The sequence below is a fragment of the Pungitius pungitius genome, chromosome 7 (genome assembly GCF_949316345.1).
Source record: "Pungitius pungitius chromosome 7, fPunPun2.1, whole genome shotgun sequence".
In the NCBI taxonomy this organism is placed as follows: domain Eukaryota; kingdom Metazoa; phylum Chordata; class Actinopteri; order Perciformes; family Gasterosteidae; genus Pungitius; species Pungitius pungitius.
The window spans coordinates 5563931-5588864 of NC_084906.1; the positions used below are offsets into that span (position 1 = coordinate 5563931).

Sequence of the window (24934 nt, forward strand, 5' to 3'; positions counted from 1 at the left end):
AATGTTTCTGTTAACAAACATTCATCCCGTTGACAGTAAATGATCAAGTGTTTCTCCCTGCGCCGGCTCTGTAAACTGTTCCACTAACCAAGGTTTGTGCAAGACGGCCTACACTGGTTAAAAAGGCACCGATATTAAGACTCGGACCGGTTCCTACGGCAACCGCTTCCACGGGAGGGAAGAGGGTTTCCTTCATTTTGTGAAGTAAGGCAACGTGGATGTAGTATAAAAGGCATTTTGATGAGCTACTTCTTCATTTCCCTTTCTAGCTAAAAAAAAAAATCCTTCAACAGGTTCTAATAAAATAATCACATAGAAGAAACCGCATTTAGCGTTCACAGCATGGATACAACAGCCACTTGCTGTGTAACGGTATGGAGGACGAATGTCTACTGCAGCAGAGAAGGAAGTGTTCTCCTGCCACGTGGCAGAGAATGAAGTGTTCTCCTGCCACATGGCAGAGAAGGAAGTGTTCTCCTGCCACATGGCAGAGAAGGAAGTGTTCTCCTGCCACGTGGCAGAGAAGGAAGTGTTCTCCTGCCACGTGGCTTTTGACTAGCCGCCACTCTGCAATACTCAAAAAGCAATAGAAATGCTCATTATCTTGAATAGCTAATTAATGATTTAATTTGAAATGTCGATGTGGTCTAATATATTCAGATCTGTTGTAGGAATTAAAACTCAGTCCCTTTAAAGAAATAGTTTGGCATCATAGGGAATTCATTCATTTGCGTTTCTCTTTTCAATAGAGCGAGATATTGAGATGGATACAAATCTCATGTCTGCCCGTATTTCCCAGCTAACGGGAATGTTGGCTCGTTTTCCCACTGGACCAAGCTGGCCCCTTCCTCTGCTAAGCTAAGCTAAGCTAACAACGTTCGGACTCCGGCTCATGAAAGGACAATTCGTACAAGGATTAATATCCACCTACGCATCCTACTCTCAGAGCGTGTAGAAAAATTCTCTAAAATGTCCAACTACCGATTTTAAAATATATTAGTGATCTACCACAGCATAACGCTATTTCCCAAACTTGAAATAAAAGTTCAAAATCTAGATTTTCTAAAACATTTTGGCGCAAAAATAAATGTAGTTTGAATAGCAATTCACTTAAACTTTGTTTTAAACCCCCGGCACAGCTGATATATTGATTTGTATAAATAATTTACCATACTGTCATGCATATGTGTTAAAAAAAAAAAAAAGTTCATGGAAGCTGTTGTGAATGTTTTGTTAAAGTCTTTGTTAACCAGATTCTGAACAAATGTTCTGACTCCAGGACGGTTTGAGGCGGGACGCTCCTTTCTGGTTCCCTCCAGCACAACATTCAGAATCATTTTTGTCCCTCGTCGAAATGAAAACCGCAATGCAGTTCCTCACGCCTCACTCCTCCTCCTTTGGCACGCCGCAGGGATACCGCTTCACCAACTCCTCCACCTCGATCACCTCCACCACCAGGTCGCGGATCTCCTTGATGCTGCCAATGGGCGTAGCTTTAGGGCTCTCCTCCTGACGTGTGGCGGCGCCTGCCGCCCCAGCTGATGGCTCCGCGCTCGGGGCCGCCTCAGCGTCTCTGCCGCCGTCCCCCATCGCAGCGTCGGCCTGGGCCGGAGGAGACGGCTCGTCGGCCCTGGTTTCATCCGGGCGGACGGGTGATTTGCGCTCGTCCTCGCTGTTCTGACCCGTTTTCACTTCCCCCGTGGACTCCACCTCTGACGGGGCCGTCTCACTCCCCACCGACGCGTCCTGAGAACAGGGGTCAGCGACGGTCACTGGTTCTGCCTCCAGTAGCTTCGTGTCCATGCTGACATGGATGCCGGTCGGGAGTTCAGGTGTTTGGCCACTAGGGGGAGCCTCTAACTCGATTTCGGAGTTTCCACAGTTTGTCCCTTTTTCGCTGCTGGGTGCAGGTTGGGAAACAGTGGTCTCCGTTAAAAGGACTTCTGGTTCATTAGTAAGGTCATGACTTGGTGCAGGATCTTCTGCCGCTACATCTTCCACGTTTGCCTTTGTGCTTTCCACAACAGTGGGGATTTCCGACAACGCGACTTCGGCCTCTTTCGGCGCATCCGCACGCTGCACCTGAGGCTCAGCGGCCATCTCCGGTGTTTCTGACTCTGCAGATATCTTCTCCTTTTGGATCACCGTCTCCGGAGATGCTTCTACTCTTACCTCCTGCGTCTCACCCGGGGTGGATGCTGGGGGGCCTGCTTCCCCCACGGTGTGGAAGACCTCCTCTTCTACGAGCGATGTTGGCTCTGCCGCCTCCGCAACTGGGACAATCTTAGGCGCATCTTTTTGTCCAGCCGTCCCCAGCGGTGTCCCAATGAGGGGCGTGTCCCCCAAGTTCACGCCCTTTTCCGGCTGCCCTTCCTCCAGGAGGATGGACGGCGGGCCGTTCCCCGCGAGAGGCGACGGCGGCTGGGGCTCAACGGACGTTTTGAGGTGGGAGGCGAGCTCCATTGCGGGGGTTCCCGGCGTGGAGACGGGCGGGGACGAGAGGCTGGAGCGGCTGGACTGACTGAGCAGGTCTCTGCTGTCTGTGAACAGGTTGTACTTCTTCAGGCTGGCCGCCTCCTTCACCACTGCAGGGGACAACAGGGACGATTAGAGGCGACTCTGTGACGGGTGTGTGTGTGTGTTGCTGACTGGTCACCATCTGTGTAACTTGTATTATACCTTTGGTGACCTCCTTGTCCAGAGATTGCAGGAGGATGCCCTCGTAGATGTTCTCAATATGAATGAAGTTGGAGTGTTCGGCGTAGACCGACTCCTCGAGACCCTGAAGCTCCTGTGAAGAGACACACACACACGCTCAGAAACCATGGTAGCTTCGTCCATGGTAGATCCAGATATGTGTGCGTTTGTGTTTGTGGGACACTCACAGTTTTGCAGGAGGACAAGGTCTTCTTGATGAAGGGCAGAGTGATGTAGACCAGAGCCTCCCTGGAGATCCTCTTCCTCACCGTGCTGCTGTCATAGTCGTATTGCTGCAGGAGGCAAAGGGGAGAGAGAGAGACTTGATGTCAGGGAGGTCTCTCTCACCCTTGACCTTCTCCCCCTTACCTTCCATCTCTCCGTCTATTCTCCCCCTCCCTATCCCAGTCCGGTCTCCTGTTGCCTCCTACCACTTCCCCCCCTCCCCTTTTATCCATATTCCCTCCACTCGCTCTCTCTCTCTCTCGTGGAGGTTGATGGTCATGAATTACAATCTGACCTTGAGCACTCTGGGTTTGGCCTTCTCGATGGCAGAGCCGGGGTTGTCGGGGTTGTCCTGGATGGCTTTGTGGAGCAGCAGCTCAAACGTGTAGGCTGCATTCTCCGTCAGCTGAAGCGCACACACACAGACACACACAGATTGAGATGAGACAGAGGTTAAATGTCTCACACATTTAACACAGAGCGGAGAAAAGTCCCATCCGTGTGAATTATATCAAAATGTGTTCACACACACACTTATGTGTAGAGTAAATAGCACACGTTACAATTGTGTCAGAAATGTTGACTAATAAAATGATTCAGTTGGGAAAATGCCTCCACCCACTCTGTCTGAGCAGGAAATTGACAGCTGAGTGGTCTGAAGAGAGAGTGAATGAAAGCCATGGTACTGTGTGTGTGCTGTAAGTACCAATACATTAATACTCAAGTTCAGAACTATTGGCAGTAAAGTAAACAGCCCTCCCATGACGCATGCGTTTTGTATTCAATAAGCCTTTTCTGTGATTGAATTAACAACATTTGAAACATAACAGGCCCAAACGGCTTTTTGATAACCAAAAAAAGGGGTTGGGAATCACTGTTTTCATCTTTAATAATATGTAGTGAAGTATACAATTAACAGGTGTGTTAAATGAAAATTCTCCTGCCACAGAAGTGTCCTTCATGTACCACCACGAGTGTGTGTGTGTGTGTGTGTGTGTGTGTGTGTGTGTACCCGTGTGAGCCCGTGTGTGCGTGCGTACCTGCTGCAGGTCAATCTGAGCGCTGTAGATCACTCGTGAAATGCTGGATAAACCAAATCTCTCCTGCAGGTCCTGAAGTCTCTCCTGCAGGGAGGCAATCTGCTGGTAGCAGCTGAGCAGGTTGGGTCTGGCCATGTCCGCCAGAGCCTGAGACACGGAGCCACGAGACCGGTTATCAATGCAGGAGTACAAATTTAATCTCAGATGGGGAAACATATTTTGGCTGGACACTTTTCTGGTCCTCATTTCAATATTCATGGGAAAATAATCTAGATGGAGGAGACAGTAAAATTTGATTGACAAACCTTCCTCAGTTCTTCCTTGTCCGCCAGCCGCTGGACGTCCTGACAGACCTGGTCCATGGCGTGTTCGCTCAGCTGACGTCCCTCCAGGAAGCCGCAGCTGACCGGCTCCATCAGCTCCTCCAGGACGGAGGCCAGGTACGGCTGGACCGACTCGGAAAACAGCTTCTCTGCCCGCGCCGACACTTTGGCTGGCGGAAGGCATTTAAATGTTTATCTTCGATTTACAGCCGGAGCCGGTTTCATTCAGATTCATCACAGGAGAGGAATGCAGCTCGACCCGTGTTAGACAGCAGCGAGTATCAGTCGGTCACGGTTACCTCGGACTTTTTCCTCCAGCTGCCGCCTGGTATTGAGGATCTGGTCCATGTCGGAGTGGATGAGCACCTCCTGCTGCCGGACTGACGTTTGGCATTCCTCCTTCAGCGCACCGAGTCCCTCCAACAGATGCTCCTGGACCACGATGTACGCCGCCTCCACCGTCTGGGCACAAAGGGTTCATTGATCAAACTCAGGACATTTTAATACACTTATCAGCTCACTTCATTTCTTACTGCTTGATCAAATTAAACTTGCTCTATATGAAGAGTTAGAGACATAGTAGTTCATGCAGTGAATAGCCCACAGTGTGACTATAGGGTTTATTATGTTAGCGTTAACAAGTGCCAAATGGAAACGGATTACTTTTCATCTGCATCGACAGTGAGCCAGCGACCTCGTCTCTCTCAGAGGATATAAAAAGCTTTCCAGTTAACCGTGAGACTCACAGCGAACCAGACTCTCTTCTTCTCTGCCTTCTTGGATTTAAGGCGAGGCAGCAGATCTTTCTGAAGAATCGGCAGCAGCTGTTCCATCACCAGGTTGGCCATCACCTGCAAACACAATGACAATTATTATTTCAACCATTGAAACAGCCCTCAAACACATTAAAGATGACCAAAACCCAAAGTGACGTTGGATTACTGTGTTCTTGATTCAGGTGCTAGTTTTTGTTTGAGAAAATGCACTTAAAAAAAAACATTCATCAATGCAGATATACCAAACAAGGGACATTTAAAAACAATACGTTCATCACTCACACTGTAAAATGTCCCACATATATCATGTGTCTTGGTCACAAATCTTAAAAAGAAAAAAAAAAGATGAGATTTACCTAAAGGTTTTATTCATCTGAAAAATAATTCTGTTCACAGATGTGTCATTTACCTTTTAAGTAGTGGCCTCAAAATTAACACCTTCTCTGACCATGCAGTACGTTAGCATAGCATTGAGCCCAAATTAAACCTCCAATGGAGCGTAATGGTTGTTCCATGCTGTTAAAAGTTAAACTAGAATGTGAAACTTTTTGCCCCATCGGTAATCAAGCCTCTGTAAAATAACACTAACTGGAGAGACCTAAGAGCTGAAACGTCATCAAAATGTGATGTACAGAACGTGCCAGAATGATTCTCTTCGTTCAACTGTGTTCAAAGTTCATAAGAAAATATTCATGAGAAGAAATCCCCCACACCAAATCCATTCCTCAAATTTTAACAAAGTGTCATTGTAATCTGGTCTCCTGTTTCTGGGACGAGCTGCTATCTTACAGGCGAGGAACCAGCTGAGGAAGGACTGAAGTCGCGACTGAGAATATCCTGTGTCACCTGATCAGTCAACAGACAGTGTGATTTAATGATATACCTCGCTGTTGACTTAAGGTTTTTTAATAAATGGAAAGGAAGATCAGTAGACATCAGTGAATAGTGAGTCCACACACACACACACACACACACACACACACACACACACACACACACACACACACACACACATACTCGTGTTCCTCCTTTGTAGGGCCCGAACTTATTTTACCCAAATGTGGGATCCACCCTTTCTGGCAGTGCTACAACATTGTAAAAAATCCAGTAAGATGAAAAAAAAATCTATATAATTACCATCACTTTAATTTGTTAAAATTCAGAACTTTTTTTCTCTTGCTAGTTTTTTTGTCACTTTGTGGGGTTCTGTTTCTAACATTCAAAACTTGCGAGTCCCTCTTTCACACACACATACACAATCCTAGTTTTAATATCTTAGCAAGACAACCATTTCTAGACTTTGTATCTTCGCAAGACACAATGTCTTCTGATGGAAATAACATGTTTACATATTTTTTGTTGCTTATCAAAGACATTGTAGGGCTCGATGTCATTGTAACCAAAGATCATCATAAGGTATATGGGGCATTAAATTTCATTAATATAATGAACTCCAGCTCAACACTACTCAACGCTTTCCTAGTACCATTTCTCAAACGACATTGCATAAAATAAACTCCTTAACACATAATATGTTCTCTTGTCTTTATTAACTTAGTAAAGTAAAAGCTAAAATCTCCCCATGCGGGCGTTTGATTGTGGGGGCGCGGAATAGTTTCAGTTACTCATTGGACAATTGTTCAGTGTTCAGAAATAAAAGTCACTGGGACAAGATTAACTTTATCATTGCCTACAAAGAGGCCTCACAAGAAGAGACTGTTAACACTGTCAATATGACGGTGCATCAGCAAGTTCACACTTATACTTTCGTCTCAAAGTAGTGATTCTATATGCCTTCCAGTCTCGCATTCGGAGAGCTTCAGGGTCTGCATTAATGCACTGTTGACACTCCTCTTTGCCTGGAACACTGTTCATGGTAATGCATCTCCGTAGATGCCGGTTCACCGCTGCCGCTTCCTCGGGTGTCCAGGTTCTTTTGATAGCAGTTTGTTTACCTAAGTAGACATAAAAGGAGCACAGAATTGACTTGTTTAAGAATTGTACATTTTAATTGCCACTGAAACACTATTGCATCGATCATCAATTGCAGTAATGAATTAGTTGGAATTTGGATAGATTGTAGTTCAGATTACTGTATGCTTTCAGACTAGGGCGCAATTAGTCATTATAAGAAATGACTCCAAAATACATATTGATCTATGTTTAATAAAACAATTTCATCCTTGGAGCTCCTTAGTGCGCCATAGCATCGTCTCCCTACTGTACTGATTGACTATAGAACCTGAGGTTAGATCCTGAAATGTGTTGTTAAAAGTATTAAAAGTTACTTATAGTTTGGACAAAACGGAGGGCCCCATAAAGGGTGGACTAGAAACATGTGGGTGTAAAGTTGGAACCCCTCAACAACATTTTTGGGGCTGCAGTGCATCATGTTTAAAATACCCCTTTTAAACATGCATCAGCTCAGGAAGTGGACAATTACACATGTAAAAACCTGAGGTTAGATCCTGAAATGTGTTGTTAAAAGTATTTAAAAATACTTATAGTTTGGATAAAACGGAGGGCCCCATAAAGGGTGGACTAGAAACATTGGTGTGTGTGTGCGAGGTTAACTTTAAATTATTTAGAAGGAGATAAAGACAGGAGGACCCCATAAAGGACAGACTAGAAACAAAATGTGTAGGGTTGTTATCGGTCTGTTCCTTCAATTTAAAGTCTACAGAATAACCCAATGATGGTTTCTGACGGAAAGCTATAACACAAAAGCCATTTTGACACCATCATACCGTGATAATAGAATTGCATCGTGCAGAATTGCAGTGTGTACATTACATATTTACCTGGGCTATGGCTTCCTCTCCATTGGATTCCTCATGGGAAGACAGATTTGAAAGGGTGTCTTCTGTCTCTATAGCCACAGCAGGGGCCTCATAGTTTGTCACCTATAATTGAGATATTAAAAAAAGAACAGACTTAGAACTTCCCAATAGTATAGTTATCTCAACAACTCTGTCAAGAAAAGTGTCTGATTTACTCTTAACTATTGTACTGGCAACATTTATGTTTAATTTAATGATGTAAATGCAACATCCTTGTCTTTACTGACACAACCAAACCCTGATGGTTTCTCACCTGATATTAAAATAAAAAGCAATAACTAATATATATCAGCTATTATAGATCTGAGACTACACCATCAGTATCAGATACACTAGCTGAATTAATGAGCCAATTCAAACAGATTTCAAACTTTATAATCTCCCAGATTAACAAACCGATGAATCAGTAAACCTATAACCAACACACCTTTTGACGCGATGGCCATTGTGAATCACCACCATAGTTGTAATCAATTTTCCGATCACCAACTCTGAATCCCAGCTTTAAATCGAAAACCCAGACAAGTATGCTGTCAGCCAAGCGACACATATAAATGTACAACTATAATATTTGACAAAAGTGGAGAGGCTTAAAACATATATTCAGCCTGAAAGTAACTGCGTGCACACACACACACACGTCGTTTTAGCCAACCTTATCGGGATCTAGATGAAGCAGTGATATAATGAATCTATAAATTGACACACATTAGCACAGACAGTGATTTGTTGCCAGAAGTCTGTTTTTAAATCTGTTTAAACTGTGTTCCTTGGTCAGGATTTTGACTTTGACTACTTAGTATTTGTGTAATATTAACTACCGAACAAGAAAGCTCCACTTACTGATAAATGCTGTGAGTTGATCTCTTATTTCTAACATCACATTCTCTAGAGGAGGTTTTAAGTTCAGCATAAATGATCTTAGCAATTTACTGGGTAATAAGAGAATATCAGAAACCCAGAGTGAAACTGTTAGCCGTTACCCTGAATCCTGCTATATAGTACAGGGCCCTGGTTTCCTTAACACTTGTTATTGCAGAACCAAGTCTACAAACTAGATGAAAGCAAATAACAACACTATCAAAATGCACAAAGGAGAACATACACATTATTATCTACATGCTGGGATCAATTACCAAGGCTGAGTGTCTGACCAGTGCAATCCTTATATTATTCGGTCTGCATGGTTGGCATCGTAACTTCTGGCCCCATGAAAACCCCCCAAAACACAGCTATCTGCTTATTGAGCCCTTCTAGAAAATCCTCTAAATGATCACATTGTAACGTCTGCACACAACCCCACACTATTATATACACTGCAAATTATCCTTTAAAAAATCCTTTAACATCTTTTGAATGACTTCACACATCAAATCAAGTTTTACAGCACTGTTATCACGTCACGTCAGCTGTTTGAGATAGTTTGTTTACTCTCAGCGCTGCAACGCCAACAGACGTACACGTAAAACCCACGGGACAAACGGCGCAGATGTATACAGACACCGTCTGTTTCACGGAGGTTATCAGTTATGCATGTTTCCGGGCCTCCGGTTGAATTACATAGCCGCGAACGGAGTCGTAACTCTCCGTATGAAACAAACGTGTCCACCATCCTTTGCCGTCCTCAGTCAAACAACAAACCCAACTCATCAAAGCAGATGTATATAGACACCGACCCCCGTGTGTTAAGAAGTGACTCACGCTGCTAAAAAAACGCCGATTTCCGTGTTTCACGGAGGTTATCAGTTATACATGTTTCCGGGCCACCGGTTGAATTACGTAGCAGCGAACGGAGTCGTAACTCTCCGTATGAAACAAACGTGTCCACCATCCTTTTAGCAGTCATTTGCAGTCAGTCCATAACAATCCTTACTCACCAGCGCTGCACTCGTTATTCTAAGCCTTTGCAGTCAGTCAGACAGCCTAACTCATCAACATTGCATGCGTTCGTCTAAGCCACACTAACATGCTGTTGGACCCGCCCCACAGACATAAACAAAGCCTCCGATTGGCCGAAAGTGACGATCGCGGGAAAATCCTGTGATTGACAGTCACCCAAAGCGGCACACTTTTGCCGTTCAGAGTAACAAGATTACGGTTTTTGTGACTAAATAATGCGGCAGTAATCGCGTTGTCATAACAAATGTTAATATTATACTTATTCATCAGAAAAAATATCTTAAGTATAACAATGCTGTAGCTAACAGTTATCATTTTCTGATCTAAAACTAACAGTAGAAGCTAGCAATATATAGCTAGCTAGCAGCTAGCAGCACCAAGAAATTGTAATTTACAGAATAAAGTGCTACTTTATTAATCCATTAATATACTGTGGGTACAGATTGAGAAACAGATAAAAAAAAAGTCATACTTTAATACAAAAACCTACCTTATTCTCTGCAAAGTTCCCAGTTGAGCAGCCAACACTGCATGGCTTTGGTATGCTGAGACATGAGATATCGCTAATGACTTCACGAAAAATCTCGCGAGATTTCATAGTGGCCCCTCATTGGCTGAACCCTTACACACACCAGGAAGTGTGTGTGTGTGTGATGTTATACCACCTTTCCAACACTTGGGGCACTAGTGAGTAAAAAATCCACACACACATCACACACACTTTTCCATACTTTCTGACTTTGTGAGACATGTGCTAAAAAAGCGACAGGCATGTCAGGGGAGGCTTGTGAGCCCATATATGATGATCATTCTAGTGGGGTCCCTCATTTTGGGCCCCACAAGGTTGCTGGGCCCCACAAGATTGGTGTTCTCCCTGTTACATGGCCCCACAAACTAACAACTGCAAGTGCACACACACACACACACACACACACACACACACACTAAAGTCTTAGACCTTGACAGATTCATGTTTTGATGCAGTGGTAATTAAACTCAGTGACTGTTTCTGCTCCCTACATTTCACTCATTCCACTCATGTCTTAGCTCTCACTGCTGTGTGTGTGTGTGTGTGTGTGTGTGTGTCAGACGATAGCTATGTACATGGAGGAAAACATGCCGGTGAATGAGTGCAAGGTTGTGTACTTTGCTGTGCATTTTTACTTTGTTTCCTGCAGCAAGTCAAACTTCCTCCCTCTCCCTCCGAATAATTGTGACTCAACACAATGTGAGCGAACAGCAACACAATGGAGCATGCACACTGCCGTTGTGCGGGAGGATTCCTGCGCGGCTTTCAAGCGAACCGAGAGAAACAGCAGGAAGCACAACGGCAGGGGAACGAGGAGGAAGGAAGAGAAGGAGAGAGTAAGGAGGACAGGTCCGAGTGAACCGAAGGCTCTCCTCCTCCATGTGTGATCGCAGCGTTCTCTCTCTCCTGCTGGAAGGTGGGATGCAAAGGAGCCGTGACCCCGATGAGTCCACGCCCTGCATCCTTCTATCATGCACATGCGCCGCATCAGAGAGCGATTAAAAAGATCGGGCTTTTTGCTCCTGTCAGAAAGGATACAGTGACTATGAGGGTTAAGGCTTTAATAACTATACAGAGGGGGACGATATAATGCGGCAGATAAATATAAAAGGTGGAATGGTACATTTGATAAATTAAGCATTTTTAGATTGCTGTGTAGCCTTTGGAAATAATCCTTTTTTGGTGGAATCAAATTTGAGTGTTTCTCACATATCATACCACCTTTAGAAGCCAGTAGTCCACGTTTTCTCTAAAGTGTGCATGAGCGTGCGTTACTGTAGGGGTCATGCTATGTGTGTGCCGCTCCCCTGACAGATGCTCCGGTCTAACAGCGGAACATCTGTTTCATGAATGTTTTGGTCGATGGAGTTGCTCTCTTTGACAGACATAGCGGTTCATCTGCCAGTGGAAGAGTTTAGTAGTATTTCTGTCTCATTCAAACGTTGTTCAACAGAAAGCTTTGTCTGTAAACTAGAAGATATCAGGTTGAGTTTCAAAGCGATTTTGTCCTGTTATGGTCTGTGAATTGTTTGTAGTCTTTGTAAGTAATCCATAAATATCCAGCTCACATATGTTAAGTACAGGTTCAGGGCAATGTTGAGCTAATCCTGTAAGCATTTGTTGCCGATGTGACTTTGGAACGTACCCTGACATCACTTCCTATCAGCATGTCCCAGGGCTCGTATTGGCCTTTGTCCTGTCTGTAGAGCTGGATGGCTTTGAGGAAGGCCTGCACTTCACACGTCTTCTTCTTCAGGAAGTCTGAAAGAGAGGGAAGCGATGGAGAGATTAACGCAACACACAAGTAATGTGTCAGTCTCTGACGTGTTCGCATTATTCCAAGCAGAGAGCAGAGATGTTATCCGACCACTTAATTAGCAAATGAAAGCCCACTTCCGATCTTCAGGTGTGGTGTGGCAAGTCTGTTGTCATGGCAACTGCCGAAAGTGATTCAAGCGAAGTCGTGCAACCTAAATCCATCCTTCGAACAATAAGATGCTGCTTGTGATGAAACAGTGCCACTAGTTTTCTCAAATCTTGATCAATTAAAAATGTATTATTGGTGACCACATGGTGAAAAATCCATATAGTTCTTTAGGTATTTCTTTCCATATCAGGGCAACTGTCATCGTTATTGAGTCATAGGTTGTATGTCACATGATACTGAAACTGTAATGTACTATTGCACTGTGTAGCCGTCAGAAAACCAGCAACCCGGAGCCAGTGAACATTCTTGTTTAAAAAATGAATTTGACACATTGACGATCTAAACTGCGACTCATTTCAGTCCAGTAATACCATTTTTCAGCTTTTTACCACATCACTCAATAGTATCAGGTTATAAAAACATTTTTAATCCACATCCAAGTAAAAAATGTAATTCCCAAAATGTAAAATGATACAGAGTACTACAAGAGAGAAAGAGAGCCACCTCGGCTGTGTTTTGCCAGAGAAGCTGAACCCGCTGTGGTGTATTCACAGCGCCTGTATCTCCTGGCAGAATCTCACCGTGGTTCTGGTGTCTGATGCAGTCTGACAGGATGGAGAGGAAGGCCGCTTTTTTGGCCTCCTCTCTGAAGCAGAAGTAGTAGTCTCTCCTGTAGGGCAGACGCAGGTAGACGGGGAACTCACCAGGCATCCCAGACAGAGGAGGAGCAAAGTCCTCCTTCACACCTGAAACACAAACCGTGGAGATCAGCGGATGGCGACCATCCATCTGAATGGAAAGCAGTTGTTTTAGCCAAAGCCAGCAGATTCATGTTGGCGTTTCCACACAAAGGATATGTTGTGGTCAAAGTACTTCTTCCACTACTGGATATTGTAAAGTGAGCCTCCAGTGCCGATTGTTGGTTAAACTTGAGAGTAGCGGTTGTGTTTGGAAATGACATGTGTCGTTTCACTTCTGCTCTCCATGTGTTCAACCCATTTGAAGCATGAACTTCATAACTCATCATGGTTTCTCAAAGGGCCTTTAACAGACAGGTCCGAGAAGAGAGAGAGGCATGGATGACTCCTCAGGGTTCACGCATGTTTTTGGGCTCAGTGACTGCTCTCCGTTTTAAACCACTTAACCAGACGAGACTTGGGGGACACAGGAGTCAGGAGCTTACTGTTCATAGTCTACACAGTGAGATGTGCAGTTCAGACTGGGTTTATGATCTGATGGCTATTCAATGTCAGTGAAGTTAATTTCAAAAGCGTAAACACAATTTTGACAATGTTTGCTTCTTCTACTTGTCTTTGTTTGATTTTATTATATGTATTTAGCATTTGGATGGCATATTATTTAGGGAAACATGTAGTTTATCAGCCTCAAATTGTCTCAGGATATATTTGTCAGGTCCGTTTAGTAATAGCAATAAAATACATTCAGACTATTTATATAGATCATTTAGTACACCGTATAGTGGTTATGGATGACCATTCAATTGAACAGACGGGAACCTTTTACTTGATGGGAATTAGTGATTTGCTTTATGAATTAAAAGGACTTCTAAACACAATAGGAGGGTAAATAAGTGAATTAATTTATTATAAACGGAGTCCGCTGGTGCCTCGGACATGCTGCCCTTAGTAGTCTTGATCACACACACGCACGCACACACTTTTTGAGGCAAAGCTCCCCCAGTGAATACTTTAGAAACAGTCTGGATCAGAGCGTGTCCCGACCTGCCTGCTTTTACACCGAATACTGTTAAAAGAAGAATTCCACTGAAAACGGCGGTCATCATCGATCTCATCTCGTCCAAGAAGTACAACATTTTTTATGACATCCAAAAACTGTTTGCTGCTGTAAGAGGACACTCACAAGGACTCCACTGGGTTGGAATCATTACACAGTCTAACTGGAATGTGTGTTTTTAATTTGTGTTTAAACTAACTACATTAATCAACATCAAAGTTCAGGGTTACGCTGCATGTGTCGTATCAATAATTAAAGTATAGCATATGCTGAAAGGAACAGTGATTTGGCAACAGATTAATTATTGTCTTTGCTAGAAGATGACGTCATTTTTGGCTGTCGGGCAACACCAGCTTCAGTTTGGACTTCTGCCTCGGATTACGACTTTGTGTGTGTGTGTGTGTGTGTGTCTCCATCGTATGTGTGCAAGTGGTTGATACTCCGTATTCCTTTATTATCAGGTCTTTTACTCACTGGTGTCATCACGGAAGCACTTGTCCACCATGGCCATGTACTTCTCCTCCGTGGTCAGGACTGTGCCCCCTGTGGGCAGCAGCTTCTGACGGGGAGGAATCCCTTTAATAAAGGTCTGGTGGAAGAGGACCGAAGGATATGATTTAGTATGGAGGGTGTGAAGAAAGGAGTCTTTTTGTGCATGCGGATCAACGTGACACGTTGTGACGCTCACCTCCATGCCATCGTGACACTCCAGGCAGTAGTTGGCTCTCACCACCACGTACCTCTCCCTCCACTTCCTGGTGTCGTCAAAGTAAAGAACGGGATCCTCGTACAGCACCTCGGCCTCGTCAGGAGGCCCCTGGACAACAGACGCAGACAATTAACTCAGGTAGAGTTGTGGAAAGAACTCGATTATGTCCTCTGGAAGAGTAGAAGCCTGATCACTGTTCATATTCAATTGTTTTTTCCAATCCAGCTGTTGGCCTTTTCATCACCGCTCTCTTTGCCGATTCCTCTCAGTTCGGCACAGCTGGATGACGTCACAGATGTTAGTCACACACGCACATGCGCTTGCCGCTGTGCGGTTACTCTGTCAAGCCGCAAACCAAACCTCTGACTCATCGGGACCATCCGTAAAAGAGGGTTTGGCGCCGCCGCAGACACTCACCCTCTGTTTGAGCAGCTGTGTGATCTTCTCTTTGTGCTGCTCCAGGTCGTCTTCTACCTTGGAGAAACGAGCCAAAGAGAACTGCTTCCTGTAGTAGGGGCTGAACTCCCTCAGCTCGGCCTCGGCCCGGCCTGCAGGGGCACAGAGAGGAGAGGAGGGAACAATGGTTACTCACTGGTTTTAGTGGGAAATTAAGCCCCCGGCTAAGCTTGAGGATGGGTGTTGAAGACGGAGTGCTACTACGGAAGCATTCAAGTTGGGCTCTTTGGGTCAGGTTTCAGCCCGACAAGGAGACCGGGGTCGCTCGGCAGGGGGGCGTGTTGTTTCAGGTAGGGGATTGAAAAGTGAACCAGGAGGTCCGGTTTGAATACTTTTCAAACACAAAAAACAGGTACAGACCCGCAAACCAGATTACTGATAAGAGATCCACAAACGTGGGGGTGTTCGTTCCAAGGAAGACAGGCTGGTAAAGTACATTCTGCTCTGATGGATGAAAAGAAAACTAAAACGCACCACTCAAATCTGATAAAATGCCATGCCATGAACTGTTGGTTATTAAATCACTTTGTTGCAGCACTATATTTTACTTTATAACCATGAACAGTTAATGACCACCTGGTTCCAGTCTTTATGCGACCCGACTCCAACTCTGCACTCAAAGACGAGACTGACTTCCACCAAAACTCTCAATCCCCTTGAATTATTTTCCAAATCATTTAGAAAAAAAATAAAGAAAAAAAACTATGCACAACTTGAAAACAAACATGAAAATTTGTCAACACCGCCCAAAACCTTTTGGATGTTTATGCAGCGTAGCGTGAGCCAAAAAAAACCTTCTTGCCACTCACATGCACACCTTTCTTAAAAACGAAAATCTGAGCTCATCTATGCACTCATTTTCCATCTCTTTCTTGGCGCTGAAACGTCTTCCTCCAGCCTGGATAACAAACAGATGATGTCACACAGTTCCTGAGTCAATCTGCAGAATACTGTCATCAGGAGGCAGAGCCTGCTGTTGGTGTCTCTCTGTATCGTTACTGTAACTTCTACCCAGATTACAGGCATCCAATCAGACTTGGTGTCTCTGTCCAAGTCTGTGAGGAGAGGCAACCACATCAACCAGAGGCCTTTCACTTTGTCCCTCTTGTGACTAGCTGGCAGCACACTCACAGGATTAACAAAAGAAGAGAGAAATCTCTCAGATTTCACTCCGGTGCTGTTTGAAGCAGGCCGAGGGATTCGGTTTCTTAGGAGAAACAGAACTCTGAATAAAGCCTCCTCTCTGCACAGGCTGCAAAATCACTAAAAAACCCATCCAATGAGTATTTATGCAGCATTAACTGCTCAATACCCACAAGCTATTAGAGGTAATTCCCTGTGACACATCCCCCACTTAATGGATCAACATGCCTGCACAGCCGGCTGCTGTGTATTGTCTTTCTCACTGTATATTCAGTGTTAATGTCGGGGTCGATGTGCTCTGTCATTATCTCTACCGTGTGTTTTATAGCAGACATGATGGCACAGCGCCACAACAACCCGGCTCCACGTCACTATGGTAACAGAAGCCGCTCCATCACAGTGTATGTCTCGTTAGAGATGAATTTAGAAAACAGAGACGTGAAGTGAAAAAAAAAAGTGGCGTTTCTTGGGTCAATTAGAGGGTAAAGAAACAATTCCAAGTTCAATAATCAAAATATAATTGTGGTGTTGATTGGTAGTTTAAGGGGCTAGTAATAAACAAATTAAAAAGATAATTCATATTAGTAGCCAATTTATTTATTTTGTTAATACGGAGTATGAGAAGGCCTCCTTTATTAAATGTCAATTTTAAATACCCCTTGAATTGTTTCAAATTGTGTAAATTACTGTTTTTCAAGACATATCTCTGGCCACCAGACCAAACCATTTAGTGAAACATTTGAACCGTGATACATTAGTGTTGGGTGACGGATTTAATGTTTGTTCAGAGTGAAGCGGCGGCAGTTTGTAGCGGATCTCGGGGGACCTCCTTGGTATTTCCTAATCCTAAACAATAGAGTGTGGTGTACAAAAAGGTTTGCTCGTGTCTCGCCTCCACATTGACCCACCTCCAATGATCAGCTAACACAGTGGATATCCTGCTCCCAGACCAGGCCAGTTTCCATATCCGGGCCAAGAACGCTCCACGGGGATGCATTTTCATTGGTGGATGGTGAAATTGGAGGAACAACACCTCGCCGAATTTACATTGAAGTATTTGTGGATATTTGGGGGCCGAATTACCCCAGAGGTTGAACCCTTTCTCTCAAGGCAAAATATCAACTTTACAGGTGAGATATCTAAACATAACTCAAGGGTGGTTGATCCGGGTTCAAAATAGACATGAAGAAGTTATAATCCAAGCCCGCGCAAAACTTCCAAAGCGATGTGTTTGAATGTCACCAATGCACATCTGCAGACTTTACACTTTTAGACTGGCTAGTGGTTTCTTTCACAAATGAGGAATTATTCTCGGATCCCTGAGGGGACACTCTGCCCTGACATAGTATTGCATAGTATTTTATTTGTGAGCTGGTAGTCTTTTTGAGGTTTGATGTTCTCTGGATGCCAGCTGTAAGACACATACACGATTAAAACGTGTACGTGTCTTACAATTATACTAAAAAACGTCACGTTATTTAGTATAATTGACTCATTTCTTTGCATTTTGACGCTGCAAGACAAATTGAGAGTGGAGGAAGAACCTCTGCTTCAGTGACTCCTCCTCCTCCTCCGGGTGGATTTGAATGGCTTTGCAGACACTCGTCACGTTGCTCGGCTGTAGTTCATGCAAAATAGCTGCAGCCGCCATTTGCTTAATATTTTCCTTTGTAATCTGGTTGACTTGTTTGTTCTGCAGCAGAATTGAATCAAATTGTGTGACAACAGGTGGCCGGAGGGGGGGATTAAAATTCCGACCAACCTTCAGACGGCCATTAGAAGGTTAAAATGCGGAAACATTTTGTTTGGGTTCTCAAAAAGTTAAGAGTTTGTTAAAGAAAAAAAACGTTGGCTCACTGCTGTTAATAAGCACTGAGTAAATATTATTCAGCCATGTTTTATTTTAGTTTTCCATTGCAACACTTATCACTATGAATTCAGATATGTTATCCACATATGCAGCATGGCCCAGACCCTCCTGGCCACCCTAATTAGTTCCCTACAGCTGGGACAAGTCAAACATTATTCACTTAAATAAAATAAATAATTTTTCACAACCAATGCCTTGCTTTGGTTTCCTTTTTCCCCAGGGATGCTTCTTATTAATCAGCATGACCACAAATGAGCCAGTGTAAGCCATCTGCCTGCTTCTCATTCGAGTCCTGGCACGAGTACAAATCCTCAACAAAAAAGGTTAAAACATTGTGCAAAGAGAAAGAAAACACACATTGTGAAGACAGTAATAGAAAGTAAAACAGAGGTCATTCAGAGCAAATTAACCTCAGCCGACAGTCGCCTCTAAACGTACTCTGTGGTGTACGGACACAACAGCAACTGACACACAAGTGATAAACTGCTGGCGCCATTTTAACCACCACAGACTGAGGTCATACATTTGTTATTTGATGCTCAAAGTTGCTGTCAGACATTGGAACTCAAAGCAATTATGAATAGTTCTGCATTGTTTGAAATCGCAGATTGATGCCAAGGAACTTTGTTCCAATAGCTGGTGTTTTTTAACCAGTGCAAAGCCTTAAATAGTCATTTAATGAACCATTTACCTGTGAAGTACTACATCGATCCATTGTCCGTGCTTCTCTTAGCAGCCACTCGGCAACTGGTTGAGCACACATGGGTTTAACATATTATTAGGGTGAAGGCCTTTTCATATAACTCAATATGGAATTCAAGATTTGTAAAATCTAGAACAACTAAACTCCCCATATATAATTCATGACGTCATCATTACAGACGGATATATTTTACTCCTGTCAGGAAGGAGCACACGAGGACTGACTGATGGAGACACTGAGCGACAGGTAGACTACGGCCAGGGGCCACGCAACGTCTCACACGTAGGAGCGCTCGGCTCTCAATGGGCCTCCGTCACTCCACCCTCTTCCAACAGTGTGTTCACGAAACCTCAACATGCTAAAATACTGACGACACTGCAGACCGGGGTCTGACTGTGCAGCGCAGTGTGTTAAACCGGCTCGCACTTTAGAGCCACACCTGCGGACTTAACCATGACTTGGGGGGGGGGATCTTAACTCTGAACACACGGAGGAGTATGCGGTGCGTACAGGATTCACTTTTTAGCGTTTGCTGTCAGCGAAAGACGTTGTAATGCTGCATCATGCTGTTGAATCTGTGTCAGGACTTGGTGGTTTCGAGATATTGTCCATTCCATTTTTGCAAAAAGGCACTTTGTACACGCTGTAATCCTTCACCGGGACCTCTCTAAACACACAAACCGACACCGGGGTGAAACAGAAACGTGCGCTGGTATGTTTGGTATGTGAACTATGAGCGAGGGTTGTGTCAAGTCATTCAGCAGCCCGTCACTGGAGAGACCTGCTCACCCACCTTCACCGTTTACAAGCTGATGCCCTGAAACACGAGACTCCCTGCAGGTTTTGTTCAAACGGGGATGAAATGAGGCCAATTTCATTAGTGAATGCTAGAAAGCACCCAGAGAGCCCAGTCGTCCACAGTGGATGCGTTTCATCACAAAAGGCGCATTATGTTGCTGCTCGGACGCGTTTCTGAAACTTTGAAGCTCAGGGATGGGGATATTTGTACAGTCACTTGGGAAATACCCGAGCAAATGTTAGCCAAAAACACAATAGGTGTGTGTCCATGTGTGTGTCTGCGTGTCTGTGAAGACGAGGGGCTTAGGAGAAGGTGACAGAAATGTGTGGGTGTGTACATTTGGTTTAATTTTAACCATCATCAATTCAACAGGTTAACGGTTTGTAAACATGCTGTCATTAGCTAGTACGCAGTAAACACAATGTGCAGCTGAGGGGCCCTGCAGGCATTCGGTTACAAACCAAAGTGACGCATTCAAATGGTGACCAGATGGGGTTCTCTCCTTTAACCCGTCTCCCAGGTTGCAACTCATTTGGCTTCCGAGTGTGTTCGGAAAAATCATTTTGTTGCGCTGTGGAGTCATTTTTGAGTCGTTCAGTGCACTTTAAAAAAAAAAAAAAAGGAGCTGGTGGGTTTCTTGCAGATAGTCAGGGATTTGCTCCGTGCCTTGTTTGCCGCGATGTTACATAAGAGACACGAGACAGAGGGGGAATACAGAGCTGCGCTTGAAAAGGACTCCCAACTGGTGCAGAGGAGCTCCATCAGATGGGCGTGGCCTTGTGGGAGCTTTACTGAACTTATCTGGCCATTAAGAACATTTAGGAGCTGCAGAGCCTGTTTGACGCTCCCAGGCCATCATACCTGGCTAATGAGGGGAAAGAACGTCAAGGTGTTGATGCCCAGCCCACGATCAAACAAGCCAAATTACACATGTGAACTGAACAATGGAGAAAAAAAAGCTCCATCTGCACTGAGCTCCAAGCACAAAAAGATGTCCGATAAGAAACTGCATTCAACACCGGAAAACTGTCTGCATCTTCACACTCTTTGGACCATTACACTTTACATTAAGAGGACGTCTCAGAAAACAAGAGCGAGAGGAGAATCAGCCTGTGTGCTAAAGGCTGTGATCTTATCTTAGTGTTTAATACGGATACATAAGTACAAGGTTTCAAGGTTGAATTAGCAGCAGCAGCAGAGTTGCAGTATTTGCATTGTGTTCAGTGGACACTGGGACAGATTGAGTAAACAACAGGTGGGTTTAAAGCAGAGCCTCAGCAGCAGCTTCCTCTCTTTGTGGAGAGCCGTGAATTGAGATCTATAACCGGGTGGTGGGTTGGGGCGGAGGGGGCTTCCACAGTCTCTCAGCTCCTCGGGAATATCTGAGGGATTGTGTAATGGCAGCTGGGGTGACATAGCATGAAAATCTGCAGCCTGACGGCGAAACCAAACAATCTCCACCAATGACCTCAGCCTGCGTTGGTGAACTCTACGCTACAATCATGTGTTCTGACAGGAAGGAATCCGCCTCACAGAGCTGGGAGGACGGTCTCTGGGACCATGTGGGAAAGAAACGGCTTTACATCGCTAGGGAGTCCCTTCCAGCAGACTCAAACACCACTAGTGTTTGCAAAGTAACACATCGCATCTTAAGTGGAAATGTGTTGGCCTTTTCAGGCCCGAGCGCTGCTTTCATTAGACAGCAACAGGACACCTACTTCAGTTACAGTCCCGCGGTGCCGTTTTTCTAGTGGCTCCTCTTCGTCTCTCTCTTTTTTTCACAGGGGAGAGCAACACGGAACCTAAACATGTACCACAACTATTACACACACACACACACAATGTTTTGATTCACGTCAATATGGTTGGTGCCAGCAGAGCGTTTGTCTGCTTTATGGTCGACGCGCCGTAAAGACGGTCCGTCGAGGAGGAAGAAGAAGTGCATCAATGCTTTGGCGGCCGCAAAGGCACCGGCAGCTTGTCGATGTCTCCTGGTCCAACTCCAACGCGACATGAGTCGCGGTGAGACGAGCAGTGGTTTAGGGAAACGGTTCAAACTATTGAGTCATGCAAAAACTCCTCAGAGCAGACACAGATCTCGTGTCCCGTGTGAGCTCCTCCGTTTCTCCTTCTTTGTAAAACCCGTGGCGGATAAACAAAGAGTCACCGCTCTGCCAGATGACTGCCACAATGAAGCATCGTCTCTACCCGTGATTTTACCTTTTCTGAGGACACAAAATGTCCACGGTGTCTCATGAACTCTGCTGCGAGGTTTTAATGTGGAAAAATATCAAAATATCCACAAAGCACGTACACATGTTGGAGCAATTAGTGAAATGTGGCCTCCACAACCTCATCTCAACTTATTTAAAGTGGGTGTTCCAGATCCGATTTCAAGCACGAGTCCTCCCCCGACTGCAAAGCCTCTTTCTCTCCTCGCATCTTTGCAACAAGACTCGACAGCTGCTCGGTCTTAATTAGATACGTTGCACGGGCCATCGTACAAGCGCATATAATGTCCAAGTACCACCAGATTGAGTTAGAAATTACAGGACAAATGTTTGGAGTCACATCCAACCCAACCCAGTAAATATTCAACAAACACTCCCATAGCCACACATACACTCCCCCCCCCCCCACACCCACACCCACACGTCACTGCTGCTGACTGAGAGAGGATCGCTTCCACAACGACAAATGGATGCAGTGTGTCCCCGCTATGAGGTCGCCCTCCGCTCGGCCAGGAAAGACTGACGAGGGGAACCAGAGGCTCAAGATTTAATTTTCAATATACGATACCCCGTAACCTAGGCAACAGCCGTTCACAGATTATTTGTCTATTCTGGAGGACCAGGTTATTCAGTGTTTAACTAACAAACAGTTTAGTCTGTTCCCTTTTGTTTATGCCTTGACCTTTTTCCTATTTTTTCCCCCCCATACTTTTCACCTTTACTTTGTTTATTCACAACAATGTTTTTCACTGAGCGGTGACCCCGCCTGTTGTTCGTATGACACAAGGAGCCAAAAAAGGCTTCGATCCGGCAACACAGGGTTTTCGAGAATTTGTGATGAAGCACCAGAACACTCTTTCTGATCATTGTTAAAAAAAATTTTTTTAAAAGACAGTTCCAGCTGTTTGATATTGAAACTTAGTCTTCCTCTGGATGTCACTGCATGTCACACACAGTCGATCCACTCTTTAATGAGGGCAGAGGAGCTGATCTGAACTTTACAGAGTAATGTGAATAAACTCACATGGAACATTGACACCTGTAAAGTACATGAATGCCTCCAGTCAGCTGGTCACTGGTGGGAACCTGCAGGCTGTCTTGTCCTCTCTTTGTTATGCCAACATGTTCAATGGAAACTGACGCAGCATAAAAAAAAGGGCAAAGAGTTGCATCAACAACTATGCAGAATTCTTTTGTGACGGAGAGAAAATGGATATTTGAAGAGGTTTTCAATGTTTCCATAGTTGAAGCCTTAATCGGTCATAAGTTTGTTTGGAACAAACATGGAACATGGAACAAAGCTGCCGCTGTTTTCCATTTGTTAAAGTAGGAAATTGGTTATGGGTGAGAAAAGTTGCTTGGTGATGCAGCTCAAAAAGAATGTTCATCATCTCAATTGCAAGCAACTTACTCTGCTCAAACATTTTGAACAGTCGAGTGACCTGATTCGTGGATGTTGGCACACTGCAGCATTGCTTCACGAGCAACGCTCACAATCCACGCCTCGCTATCAGACTCTGTCATTCCAAAACAATGACAACAAACAAGGCACCCTGCACATATCCACCGGACACACCCAACAGCAGAGGACACACGAGACTGGGAGGGAAACAGGGCTTGGACCTCTTTACCATCTCACTTTTCTTTTCCCCTTGCAGGACTGGAAAGGCAGGAGGGACCTGATCCGCCCTTCGATAAGAATACTGTGAACTGGAGTTTATCAGGAGTCATTTCTGTGGAAACCTACACGACTGGATGTTCTTCATGGGAAATTGATTACTTGTTTGTTTCAACACAACGTCTCAGCTGAGCAACATCGACCTGAGTGGGACTCCGAGAATCCGACCAATCGGGAGCGAAGATGAGATTCCCGTAGCGCTTCTTTGATTGATTTGCCCCTTTCCGCTCGTCAGTAGCAGCCAGACACGAGGCTTCACTGGAACACAGAGGTTAACAAGTGGAAGTTTTCCCCCCACGTAGAGATCCACGCAGATTGTGTGTTGAAGGAAACGCGGTGCGTCCTCGACGCGTCGCTCCAAACGCGCTCCAACCCGTAGATGTTTGTATGGTCATTTATTATACCTATCAAATACATATAGAATATATATTAATTCACCTTTTATGTAGTTGGATTTGGTGTCATCCAACAGACTGGACGCGGAGTTCCCCATGGCGCTGCTGCTGGGAGCGGATCCACAGGTTACGGTTCAGTCCTCAGGTAGCCTACTAACACCGGCTCATCGATGTGCAGCAGCAGGGAGAGGGAGAGGGAGGAAGAACACGCCCTCTTCCTCCTCCTTTTTCCTCCAAACACTGTGCCATTCGGTGACGCGCAGTGCTCACTTGTTCTCTCCTGGTCGTCACCCATGATGCTCCGCAGGCTCAGCTGCTCTGATTACGCAATGCAGCCGCGATCCAACGACGCACGGATTTGACTTCTCTATTGGATCAAATCGAATAACATGGATCGCGAGGGTGATTCATTCTGACAGAATACCAATGTGTGCCCTGAGATGGGCTACTTCTAGTATCAATGAGTCATCTTTTTGCAGTAGTGGAAAGTGTTTTACTGGTGCACATGTAATGTTACATCTAAGAAAATGTTGCTTTTCATTTGCTACATTTATTTCACATAAGTTAGTTACTTAGTGAGATTGTCTAATGAGCCTAAATTATGATTATAATCAGAGAATATAAAATGTTATTCAGACAGTCTCAATCATGAGCACTACCTTTTGGTACATAAAGTATATGTTGTTGCTCCTGTGAGGCTCAAAACCAACAGTCCAGTATCACCCGTGGCAACAGGGAAGGAACCAATGAAAATCAACCGTAATGCAGCTTCAACAGAGAAACGTTGACACTTTTATTTACCTGGATTTATCTTTCTATATTGCTTTCTGCTATATCTTTGGTTAAATCCTTGTTTGCCCAGTTGCCATACAAATAAACCTGCTTTGCATTATGTCTGTTTTGGAATCGATTTGACTTAATTGTGTCTTAGTGTGCTAT

At 44.6% G+C, this 24934-nt stretch overlaps 1 protein-coding gene across 1 annotated transcript; it reads right to left on the minus strand.

Moving 5' to 3' along the window:
- Positions 1–1194: 1194 nt before the first annotated feature.
- On the minus strand, positions 1195–24169 carry niban1a (niban apoptosis regulator 1a). The gene is made up of 14 exons (XM_037469756.2): positions 24039–24169; positions 15138–15268; positions 14700–14828; positions 14486–14600; positions 12838–13002; positions 11975–12090; positions 5032–5136; positions 4585–4747; positions 4268–4455; positions 3963–4109; positions 3218–3328; positions 2886–2990; positions 2680–2791; positions 1195–2585 (listed from the first exon to the last, which is right to left on the minus strand). The coding sequence occupies exons 1-14, from the start codon at positions 24091–24093 to the stop codon at positions 1384–1386; spliced, it is 2844 nt and encodes a 947-aa protein (XP_037325653.2). The 5' UTR covers positions 24094–24169; the 3' UTR covers positions 1195–1383.
- Positions 24170–24934: the final 765 nt, after the last annotated feature.

What these genes read in the sequence shown, in the direction of transcription:
- niban1a (XM_037469756.2), bottom strand. Translation starts at nt 24,093, where the DNA reads ATGGGGAACTCCGCGTCCAGTCTGTTGGATGACACCAAATCCAACTAC. An exon ending in ACAAGGAAGAACTGAGGAAG is followed by an intron (nt 4,110 to 4,267) that starts GTTTGTCAATCA and finishes TCCGTGTCTCAG; the next exon opens with GCTCTGGCGGACATGGCCAG. An exon ending in CCAAACCCAGAGTGCTCAAG is followed by an intron (nt 2,991 to 3,217) that starts GTCAGATTGTAA and finishes TGCCTCCTGCAG; the next exon opens with CAATACGACTATGACAGCAG.